At 40.2% G+C, this 12060-nt stretch overlaps 2 protein-coding genes across 4 annotated transcripts in view; one reads left to right on the top strand and one right to left on the bottom strand.

Annotated features, from left to right (window-relative positions):
* poc5 (POC5 centriolar protein homolog (Chlamydomonas)) overlaps positions 1-2432 on the top strand; it is an 86800-nt gene extending 84368 nt beyond the window's left edge. For all 3 annotated transcript variants that reach the window (XM_080189308.1, XM_080189306.1, XM_080189307.1), the window contains one exon: positions 644-2432. In XM_080189308.1, the coding sequence (XP_080045434.1) occupies positions 644-778 (135 nt within the window). In that variant the 3' untranslated portion in view covers positions 779-2432. The remainder of the gene's footprint in view (positions 1-643) is intronic.
* A 1575-nt stretch (positions 2433-4007) lies between these two features.
* The window catches only part of LOC145343225 (ankyrin repeat and death domain-containing protein 1A-like), a 50638-nt gene continuing 42585 nt past the window's right edge, over positions 4008-12060 (bottom strand). Inside the window, exon 15 of the mRNA XM_080189305.1 lies at positions 4008-5099. Within this exon, the coding sequence (XP_080045431.1) occupies positions 5041-5099 (59 nt within the window). The 3' untranslated portion in view covers positions 4008-5040. The remainder of the gene's footprint in view (positions 5100-12060) is intronic.

The raw sequence follows: 12060 nt of genomic DNA, 5'->3' as shown, positions 1-12060 counted from the left end.
CGACAGATCAGCCATGATCTTATTGAATGGCGGGGCAGGCTCAAAGGGCTAGATGGCCTACTCCTGCTCCTATTTCTTAAGTTCTTAAATTAGATTAACAGCAGCACACATAGCTTGTTTCTAAAATTCTGTTTCTGGTACCTATGCAATGTTTGTCATTTCTTGGACTTGTTTTATTTTTCTTGATGAAACACTTGCTTTTTAACTATGACATATGTCTCTGACATTTATATCTGTATTTTGGTCAGTTATATCATTGCTCAAAACTGGCACATCACAAAATATTCCAGTGATAATGTGTAGAAAATTTAAACTGTCTGGCTTAACTAAATGCAGCTTTTCATCAGAACATAAATACTTCCCGAAAGCAGTACCAAAAGCAACCAAAGTTTGTGTCTTGATTAAATGATGACTCACTCAGGAACTTTGTTTTGTCAGGTTTCAATGGAAAATATTTGGCTGCTAATGGAAAACTGAATTCAATTTTTTAAAATTATTATAATGGGATACTTTTGTCTGTTTAAACTCATCTATTCCTTCAAGAATTTAAAAAGGCCATTAGTACTTTAACGCTCATTGCTTTACAAACCAAGAAAAAAGCTCATTTTACATTTGCCTTTGCTCACTTTTTTTTTGTCTTTAGCAAACCATTGGTCAAGGAACTGCAGCCAAATATCCTCGATCCAACCAGCCCACATCAGGAGGGAAAGTCACAGGTCAGAATACAAAATCACCCACTGTCAGCTGTGGCATCCAATCAATTAAAGTTGTAGACTGAGTGTCATGTCAACAAAAGAACCAGGGATCCTATGCATGGAAGATGCATTGTGGAAATTGATGAAATCGTCAGTTTCTTCTATAATTAACTGAGGATTTTTTGAGTTGAGTTGTCACCATTATTAATGCTAATGATCTAACCATTAGCAAAATTGCAAGTGAGTTATTGGGCATTCAGTGACCAGTAAAAGTATTTTGCAGTACATATAGGTGCAAGGAGTGTATCAACAATGTTTAAATGCTATAAAATTCAACATGTTGACAGCACAGCATTTGAAAAATGATATCTTGACTTTCTGGCTAGTTGACTAAAGATCACTGAGCATTAGCCAAGATGCATTTCTGAAGACAAAATGTGTGTATTAATAATGGGGCGAAGGTTCCATGTGTTTAAACACTGAAGTATCTTTTACTGTACTTTTAAGGGGGGTGAAATTATGTTCTCAATCACCAATTTTGGTTAAAAATAAAGCACCAGTTGCAATTGAATCCCCATTCACTTGTGGGTTAAGGAGATGCAGCTCATGGGAATCATGTAGCGTGTCCCCACTATTTTTCAAACACGGTAAAAGTAATTAGCTATGGAAATATTTAGTGAAGGTACTATTTTATATGATTTGTGATGCTGCAACTTATTGAATAAAAAGATTTTTTTGTAGATAATGCAGGATCAACTTGAGCTCAAATTTCATTTCTATTTCATGTCAGCTGATTCAGTCTTGGCCATGGTATATTGTCATAAATTTCTGAAACTACCCATCTTACTGACACATGAGCCATCTTAAGCCATCAGTGACAATGCAAAATACAAATTGCCAATTTAATGATGCAGACCGTACAACTCAAGTGCCTGACTGGGTGTTAGAAACATTGTTTATGTTTCAGTCTTGTGATATTATAGCTGCTATTGTTTATGCCCGCATTGAGAGCTTTGGCCTAAGCAATTTCCATTTTTTGGCATTTTCATTGCAAATTTAAAATGTGACTAAATGCACCTCACGTGGTACATAGATGTATAATTTTTGAAACAGAATAGGTTTCTCTTCTATGCTTTCTTATGCAGTGTTATGAATTGAGGGGGTGGTAATTGTGTGGTTGAAGCCTATATGCCACAACCTGCAGCTTAAAGTCATTTTAACCATTCAGAGCAAATGTTCTTGAACCTGACTCAATCCTATGCACCAACACACTAGCATTGGACTTCGCACAGCTCAATGTTAAATCATGTTTTAACTGGTCACCAAAAACAATCGCTTTTTTGTGTTAATTTTTATGATTAAAACCCACTTGTGTAACCGTTTGTTTGCCAAATGTATTTATGGTTTCAAGGTCCATGTTTGTGTAATTTATAATTCCTATTCAACTGTACATTTTAGAGCACAAATGCAAAGTTTGACTTGAAAGTATAATTGTGTAAATGTGTATATCTCATTTTTAAATGTTTGTATTGCTAATTTTTAATCTGATTTACAGTACAAGAATAAATGTGTTCTCCATCTGATTTTTGTTCCACGATATGGAGAATGTTGTTTTCATTGTGTATAATGGAAAATGCCATTTTTATTAATAGTGCTTTAGCACAAAGTGACACCCAAGTATGAAAATTATATAAGCAACAAATCTCTCAAACAAATAAATAAAAATTTTGACCTACACAGTAGCCAGCAAATCTTTTCTGTAAATATACATTTAAAATATGTGGATTGATATTGCAATGGCTATAATCTTATGGAAGGGTGGTTCCAAAACAAAGATTGAATAGCAATTGAATGCAAATATCTGCTCAAAAATTTTACTGCTTTTAAGATTTATTTTTTGATCAGTATCTAGGTCGGGACTGTTAATATGCACACCTATCCTTTAGAGGGCTAGCAATTATGTAATTGCCTGGCAAATTCCACATCCGCTACACGCTGTGTGCAGGCATAACAATTTTTATCAAACTAACACGTGATCAAATTGTGCAATTAAGTGTTCAGTGTGGCTGAAAGACTACAAGAATATAACACACCTTGAAGTTAAGTTGCGATTTTATCTTGTTTTGGGATTGCCTAAACATTCCCAGGTGTATTGTCATCTTGTATATTTCTCAATGTTTTTGTGGTTATATAATTCAGAAATCTTTGTGCCATAATTGGAAGGTTTCATTGTTCTTTATATCAAAATCATGAATTCAGTCTTTCAGAACATATTTGTAACTAAATCATAAGTATGAAATACTTTAATTTTATAAGATAAGCAACTTTGTAGCCAAGAAAAATTTTCCCATCTAACATGGTCCAGTTGACATTCTACACTACCTCTATTCATGAAACTCAATGTAAAATTTTCCACCATAGCAGCCAAGAAAATAGGTCAAGCAGTTCAAAGAACATGCTAAATAAAGTGGAAAAAGTATTTATTTTTAATTCATTTATCTTAATATTTTATTAATTTCACTTACTTTACCTAAATATTTGATATCCAATTCCCTGGGACCCAGACTGGTCCCTCATTTATGCATGTATTTTCTGAGAAGGCTATGCTCTCAAATTGATATGGAGCTTTTGGAAGCCTGAGGCAAGGTGTCAAACTGTATGGAAGTTACCTAGTTGAAGAAAACCCTCAAGATGCATGATGGCAAGTGACTTTTTTATACTGAAAAAGACAACTGCTCTCAGTGCAAGTGATCAGTCATCATTGCTCTTGTTTTAGTGTTACTTTTAATGATTTTATTAAATGTGGGTGTCACTGGTAAGACCATCCTCACCTTTTTTTTTTGGGGAGGTGGTGAGCCACCCCATGCAGGGCTTAACTGTAGCAGTTTGTTGCAACTGAATAGCTTGCTTGACTTTTTCCAGAGGGCAATTAACAGTCAGCCACCTTGCTGTGGGTCTAGATTCAGATGTGGACCAGATCAGGTAAAGATGGTAGATTTCTTTTCTCGTTGTAAGTTGTGACAGGTTTTGCAACATTTGTAGACAGTCTCAGTTTCAGTCCTGGTGATCATACAACTAACATTCAATTTTTGATTTTTAAATGAATTGAACTTGTCAATTCATTAAATTTAAAATTTACTAGCTGCCATGATGGGATTTGAACCAACATCCTGAGACCATTAACGTGGGCCTCCTGAATTATTAATCTAGTGCCACTACAGCTATAAAACTATATGGAGGAATTACAAACATAGAACAATGAACAACAGAGTAAGGTGGGTAGTGTGTTAATAAATTGAAACAAAAAGGAGCTGATAGAGAAAACATTTAATGTTTAATTACATATTTGACTTCATATTGTGAACTCCTTTTCGGGAGGAATATTGCTAATTTGAACTTGCCCTTTCTTTGATTTAAAACAGTGAATTTTTCTTTCTACAAAAGCATTTATTCATAGTGCATTCAATGTCCCAAAGCACTTCATGCTGTCAAATTTTCTTTAACACGTGGGCACAAGAGCTTGGGACAAAGGGATAGATTTTAAATAACATCTTAAACCTCCCCACTTCAATTTCCTCCTTTTAAGGAGAGAATGCTAGAACTTTAGCCACAGCTGAATGGTGGTTTTGAATGTCATCTTCACAGGACATAGGACATATCTCTCAATTCCTACAGTGCAGAAGTGGCCATTCAGCCCATTGAGTCTGTATGAACCACAATCCCACCCAAGACCCATCCCTGTAACACCAAGCATTTACCCTTCTAATCCCTGGACACACAGGCCAATCAACCTAACCCACACATCTTTGGACTGGGACAAAATCCACACAGACATGGGGAGAACATGCAAACTCCACACAGACAGTGACCTGAGGCCAGAATTGAACCTGGGTCCCTAACGCTGTGAGGCAGCAGTGCTAACCACTGCCACCAAGAAGGTCATTCCAACCTGTCTAATTCAGAAAAAGATATTAGTCCTCCCATGGTTCCATTTCTTTGGTTATTTGACGCTCAGAGGCTTTGCTTCCACTATTTCAATCAGGACTGTTTCAGGTATCCTTCCTTTTCACCAATGTCCTCTGTGTTTCATTGCAGCAGCAGCAGCAGCAGCACCAATTTTTTTGAGACTTCATCCAAGTATAAAACTCAAAAAAAATTTCCCAAAGCTCATAGAAGTGACATCATTTGTGGTTACAGTAAACAGTTGACATATTGTACTTTGTTGGGGTTAGGACAAGAAGACCTTGCAACACCAGCTTCTTGCTAAGCATCCCTGTTTGCTTCCTTACAGTTCACCTGAGCAGCAGTAGGTCCATCATCTGTTCCAAGTTAAGCAATGCAAGCTTTAGGAAATACTGCATCTCTGCGAGGATTGTATGCCATTAATTTCCCTTCTGATCTTTTCTGTAATCAGACAAAAAAACATTTTGGTTACAATTGAAGGGGGCAATAGAATTTACCATTTCACTTCTGCTCATTGTAAACAAATTCAACTTGAAATAAATAGGTTATAAAGTGGTTCTGACATATAAACTGGCAAAATATCATCTAACAAAATGAACCTGCCTGGAAAGGAAAATGGCGTTAACTGCTGTTGGTCAGGTGCATTGGCCATTCTAAGTTCTCCCTCAGTGTACCCAAACAGGTGCCAGAGGGTAGTGACTAGGGGATGTGTGTGTGTGTATATTGGCTGGATTCCAGTAGATAATTCAGCATTTGTAATGAAGGAATGCAGACTGAAAATTGTTTTATGTACACAGAGGTGTGAAATAAATATTGTCCACCGTTCAAATTTATGGGTTTTTTTTTAAAAAAAACTCTCGCTAGGTTAAAATTTTAAGTCTGTGCATAGAAGTTGACGATAACGTCATTGGAAAGGTAGTGGAATTTCTGGTGGAGGTTTCAAACTCAGTCAAATTCAGGTTTCCCAGTGAGTGGAATATATTGTTCCTAATAAATGAACACAAATGAGTCAGACTGGAACTGTTCCTGACGGACAGTTATCCTGCCCAAATAAAGCATTTCTTCAATTTGAAGTGAGAATATGACTGTCAGACAGTTCTTTAGCAGCAGTTGAAATATTCATGAAAGCAAAAAAAAACACTACATGAATGAGTAACTAACTGATGAGCTTGTGAAAGAAAAATACATATCCAACTGCTGTAGCTTTAAAGGCTTTAGTCAAATCACCAGAGATCCTATATTTTTCAGAACAAACACTGTTATCACACAATTCCCTTTATCCAATCGTTATTTTAAAACCCACCATAGCCAAGTTGTCCTACCATAATTTTTGTTCAAATTTAAGACCCTGGTTACTGAATTAACTACACCATTTTCAAACTTAATGTGACATTTGGTCTCTGTTTCCTATAGGTTCCTTCAGAGCAAGGATATTAATTAGCGCTTTCTCATTGTATTCTAAATCTAAAATAGCCCGATCCTCAGTTCTTCAACCCACTCTTGGCTCTCTCATCCAGCAATTCATTCTCCACAGCATTAGTGCTAATTGGGTTTACCCAGTTTAAATGTAAATCAAAATGGTGCACAATTACTGTGCTACCCACATTACCTGTAGCTTTAAGTCCCTGATTTATACTGTGCCCAATGTTGCTGCTACGGTTTGGTGGCAAATGAACAACTTTCACCAATGTTTGCTGCACCTTGCTGTTTCTTAGCTCCACCCAAATGGATGTGCAGCATGGTGGCAAATGGTTAGCACTGACAGACATGGTGTGGAGTTGCTGGTATTGGACTGGGGCAGGCACAGTAAGTAGTCTCACAACAGCAGGTTAAAGTCCAATATGTTTATTTGATAGCACGAGCTTTCGGAGCACGTCTGATGAAGGAGCAATGCTCCAAAAGCTCGTGCTACTAAATAAACCTGTTGGACTTTAACCTGCTGTTGTGACACTACATACTGAACACTGACAAAGACATGGCTTTGATTCCAGCCTTGGGTGACACTGTGGAGTTTGCGTGTTCTCCCTGAGTGGGTTTCTTCCCATTGTCTGAAGATGTGCAAGTTAGGATAGATTGGCCAGACTAAATTGCCTCTTAGTGATAGAATCATAAAAATCTTACAGTGTAAGAGGAGGCCATTCGACCCATTAAGTGCAAAGAACAACAATCCCACCTAGGCCTTATCCCCATAACCCTACATATTTATCCCTCTAATCTACACATCCCAAAACACTAAGGGGCAATTTAGCATAGCCAATGCACCAACCCACACATCTTTGGATTGTGCCATTTGACCATCAAGTCTGCACCAACCACAACCCCATCCAGGCCCCATCCCCATAACCCCATTCATTCACCCTGGCTAGTCCCCTTGATGCTAAGGGGCAATTTAGCATGGCCAATCCATCTAACCAGCACATCTTTGGACTGTGGGAGGAAACAGGAGCACCCAGAGAAAACCGACGCAGACATGGGAAGAATGTGCAAACTTTGCACGGACAGTGACCCAGGGCTACAATTGAACCCAGGTCCCTGGCACTATGAGACAGCAGTGCTAACCATGCCACCCCCAGCATATCTCTCCTCTCATTCTAGCTTCTTTGGCATCTCCAATTTCTATTGGTTACCACTGATATCTGCACTTTCTGTTGCCTACTAACTACTGGCAAGGTTGTGTATTGCAATAGAGTGCCATAAATCACATTCACCCAACCTGGCTGGAAAGATGAGTGAGAAAACCTCCCATTTTCTGGCCCAATTTACAAGTTTTCTGAGAAAATTGCACCTCTATGACTGTGACAGTGAATCAGAAAGCTGGGGGTTCAAATCCATCTCCAGGAGCTGAGACAAGAATCAAGACTATGCAGTGCTGAAGAATGCTGCACTGTTGGAGATGTATCTTTTGGATGAGAGGTTAAACTGAGGCCTGATCTGCCCTCTTAAGCAGATGTAAAATATCCCACGCTGTTATCCTGAGCCAATATTTAGACCTCAATCAACAGAAACAGAATCATAGAACCCTACAGTGCAGAAAGAGGCCCTTCGGCCCATCGAGTCTGCACCAAACGCAATACCACCTAGGCCCTACCCCCACATCGCTACATATTATACCCACTAATCCCTGTAACCTACATATCCCTGGACACTAAGGGGCAATTTCTTAGCATAGCCAATCAACCTAACCCGCACATCTTTGGACTGTGGGAGGAAACCCACACAGACACAAGGAGAACGTGCAAATTCCACACAGACAGTGACCTGAGCCGGGAATCGAACCCAGGACCCTGGAGCTGTGAAGCAGCAGTGCTAACCACTATAGACCATACTTTCTGAGAAGACTAAGGAAATTTGGCACGTCAGCTACAACTCTCACCAACTTTTACAGATGCACCATAGAAAGCATTCTTGCTGGTTGTATCACAGCTTGGTATGGTTCCTGCTCTACCCAAGACCACAAGGAACTACAAAAGGTCATGAATGTAGCTCAATCCAACACACAAACCAGCCTCCCATCCATTGACTCTGTGTATACTTCCCGCTGCCTTGGAAAAGCAGCCGGCCTAATTAAGGACTCCACGCACCCCAGGCATTCTCTCTTCCACCTTCTTCCATCAGGAAAAAGAGACAAAAGTCTGAGGTCACGTACTAACCGATTCAAGAACAGCTTCTTCCCTGCTGCTATCAGACTTTTGAATGGACCTACCCTGAATTAAGTTGATCTTTCTTTACACCCTAGCTATGACTGTAACACTACATTCTGTACTCTCTCGTTTCCTTCTCCATGAATGGTATGCTTTGTCTGTAAAGTGTGCAAGAAAAAATACTTTTCACTGTATACTAATACATCTGACAATAATAAATCAAATCTCATCGCTGTTTGTAAGAATTCGAAGGCTGCTTCATTCCCCCTGTTATAACTGCAACATTTCAAAAAAGTACTTCATTGGCTGTAAACATTTTGAAATGTCCCATGGTCATTACAGATGCAATATAAATGCAGGCCCTTTACTCTCCACTGTTGATAGTGCCTGTAGAAGTTGCAGAGCAAGGCCTCCATTGTTGTGGACATGTTTAATTATTTGCTCTCTGTATTTTATCTGCTGTGTTATGATGAATGTACATTTATAGAGCTCACTATTCATTTCAGAAAATGACACAATGCATCTGGTATGCTGAGCTCAGAGAGAGGACAAGGTAATCTTACCCATTTTTCAGATTCTCAATTTTTGATACTCCCACAGCTTGTCTGAGCCTCTCAGATTTTGTCATTTTGCTCACTGTGTGTACGCTATTTTAGCCTTTGACTCTAAATCAGCTTTTAGATCAGTTAATAGTTTTCTATTCTACTTTTTGAATGTTATCAAAGAACAAAGAAGAACAAAGAACAACACAGCACGGGAAACAGGCCCTTCGGCCCAACGAGCCCGCGCCGCCGTCCCACTGACCTATTCATGATTTTAGTCTACGCCTAATGTGCGAGGATCAGGGAGGTCCAATTTAGGGACAATTTAATACCCAATCAATCAGCCTAAAAGCACATCTTTGGGGATGTGGGAGGAAACCGGAGCACCCGGAGGAAACCCACGCAACCACGGGGAGAACATGCAAACTCCCACAGACACAGGCCCAAATCCATGTGTCCGCACAGTAACAGAGATAGTCTCTGAGCTGTCATGTTGCCCTTGAGATGGTCCAGTTTAAGCACACTAACGACATGAAGCAATAGGCAACTCCCGAAGCAACGTCCAAGAGCAGCCCACTACAACCTGCCGCATGCATGCCCCTTGCTGGGAACCTATCTTTGTGATTGATGTATCTGATTTTCTGAATTCTGGGGTTGGAGAGACCCTAACCTCCTTCAAACAGTACATACTGTACTCTCAATGTTATAGACCGTCTTTGTTTAAATGGGTACTGACCAACCTGCTCCATATTTCCAGCATTTGATATTTTTAAATATTTTTACTTAAATTGCAGGTTGAGTTGATTGTTAGGAAGGCAAATACAATGTTAGCATTCATTTTGAGGGGACTAGAATACAAAAGCAGGGATGTACTGATGAGGCTTCATAAGGCTCTGGTCAGACCACATTTGAACTACTGTGAGCAATTTTGGGCCCCAATTCTAAGGAAGGATGTGTTGGCATTGGACAGAGTCCGGAGGAGGTTCACGAGAACGATCCCAGGAATGAAAAGCTTAACGTATGAGAAGTGTTTGAGAAATCTGGGTCTGTACTTGATGGAGTTTAGCAGGATGAGGGCATGGGGGTGGGGGTGGGCGTGGTATCTCATTGAAACTTACAGAATATAGAAAAGCCTGGATAGAGTGAATGTGGGAAAGACGAAGGTCAGAGGGCACAGCCTCAGGGTAAAGGGACAACCCTTCAGAACCAAGATGAGGAGGAATTTCTTCAGCCAGTCAATGGTGAATCTATGGAATTCATTGCCAGAAGGCAATGGATGCCAGGTTATTGAGAGTAATTAAGGCAGAGATTGATAGGTTCTTGATTGGTAAGGGGGTCAAAGGTTACAGGGAAAAGGCAGGAGAATGGGATGGACAAACTCATGATTGAATGGCAGAGCTGACTCAATGGGCTGAATGGCCTAATTCTGCTCCTATATCTTATGGTCTTATATTTTTACTAATTATCCTTCCTCTTGTACTCCTCCCAGATTTTCCAGGGTATGTTTTTGACTTGATGTCCCTTCCACCACGGCAGGTGACCCATTCCCAGATCTTCATCCATGCCATTTTAAACAGGTGAGTTCACACTCGGTTCACCCTCGGTTCACCATTCCGTTTTACGGGCCTAACTCAACAGGTATAATCGACTCAGTGCTGGCTTTCACATATAAACAGGGGGTTATACCGTGCACTGATCCAGCGCATCAGTACAGGAACTGAACAAAGCCTCGTAATCCCCTTTAAGATACAATCACATTAGAGACTATTGTGAATTTTACGGGCAGTGTTACTCAGCCCATAACAATAACACTTGCCATGACGATGTTTACCCACAGTACATTCTTATCATACATCGACAATGTAAGATCATACCAGAAACTGGAATGCAAACATGAATTGAAAAGCTGTGGAAAGTTATAATCTACTGAATAAGGAGTGTTATTCAAGGTCCACAACTACCAGCCTTAAATACTGATTGCTTGTACAAATATCAAAGTAAGCTCACCATGGGGACAGAGTTCACGTTCCGTCTGATGAGATGTTTGTGTTACAATTAATTCACTGGTAAAGTCGCTTTCATCTTTACTTTCTTCAATATCAAGTCATTTTTAATTCAAAATGATGTTAGTTCAGTTTTTTCTGGTGCCAACGTGTGGTGCAACTGGTATTTACCCGGGGTAGAGGCTCAGGGTTACCATCAGAACAGTCAAAAGGGTGGAACCCTCTTTTTCCTCACGCACAGATTTATTAGAACGTAGAACTGTATCATTGAAGCAGAGAATTTAAACTCATTTAACAGGGAATTGGAAGAGTAGTTGAGAGGGAAGGGTCACAGGAAATGGAATGAGAGTAGCAGCTCCAACTGAAAGGTTAGCACTGTCCAGCCAAACACAGCGGACCAAAGACTTTCTCCTGTACGCTACACTCAGCATCGAATTGAGTCATACAGAACAGCAAGATCCCAGGTTCAATCCCCAGCCCCTGGCTTGTTTGATGACTTTCATTGATATTTGCATTTCTTGACTCAGGAGTAGGAATAGTCCTGCTTGCTGATCCAGTAACTCCTGAGGAAAAATCCATGGCCGGAACATGCTGGGATTCTCCAGTCCCTCCGGCAGCACAATCCCCCATCCACCAGTTTCCCCCCGGTGTCGGGTGACGTCAATGGGAATTTCCATTGACAATGGCTGGACCAGAGAAGCCCACCGCTAACAAACAACACGCCACCTCCTGCCAGCAGGAGGCACATGGCTGGAAGGCCAGAGAATCTCATCTCTGGTACTGAAATGTTGGAGCTAGCTCACACACTCAGATAGCCCGACAATACTCAATGTCTTCGCAACACATGAAGCATAGTCACGTGTATGAGGTAGTGAAGTATGGCTCTCATTCACAAAATGGCAAGCAGCATAACTCAATGAGAATGATCTAGATGAAAGAGTGGAAACAAGTGCAATGCTAATAAAACTCACTTGTTTGAACATCTGGATTTAGCATACAGTTTTAGTTGCTGATTATCATAACTTGACCTTGATTGGAGATGATAAAGCAAACTTCTGTAGGTTTAGCTCTCCGCTACTGACTGGAAGCAACTTGTTGGGCACCCACTGTCATTGCAGGTGTGGAGTGGGCTAGCTGGCACACAGTGCCAGGTTTCAGGATGGTTCAGGGACCGAGAGAGAGTGCACACATCCTCAGAAGTAGCGCTGGAGATCCT

Source organism: Carcharhinus amblyrhynchos, chromosome 5, assembly GCF_965287045.1.
Source record: "Carcharhinus amblyrhynchos chromosome 5, sCarAmb.v2.hapA, whole genome shotgun sequence".
Lineage (NCBI taxonomy): Eukaryota > Metazoa > Chordata > Chondrichthyes > Carcharhiniformes > Carcharhinidae > Carcharhinus > Carcharhinus amblyrhynchos.
The sequence above is the reverse complement of the archived record's forward strand: the minus strand, read 5'-3'. Positions and strand labels throughout refer to the sequence as shown.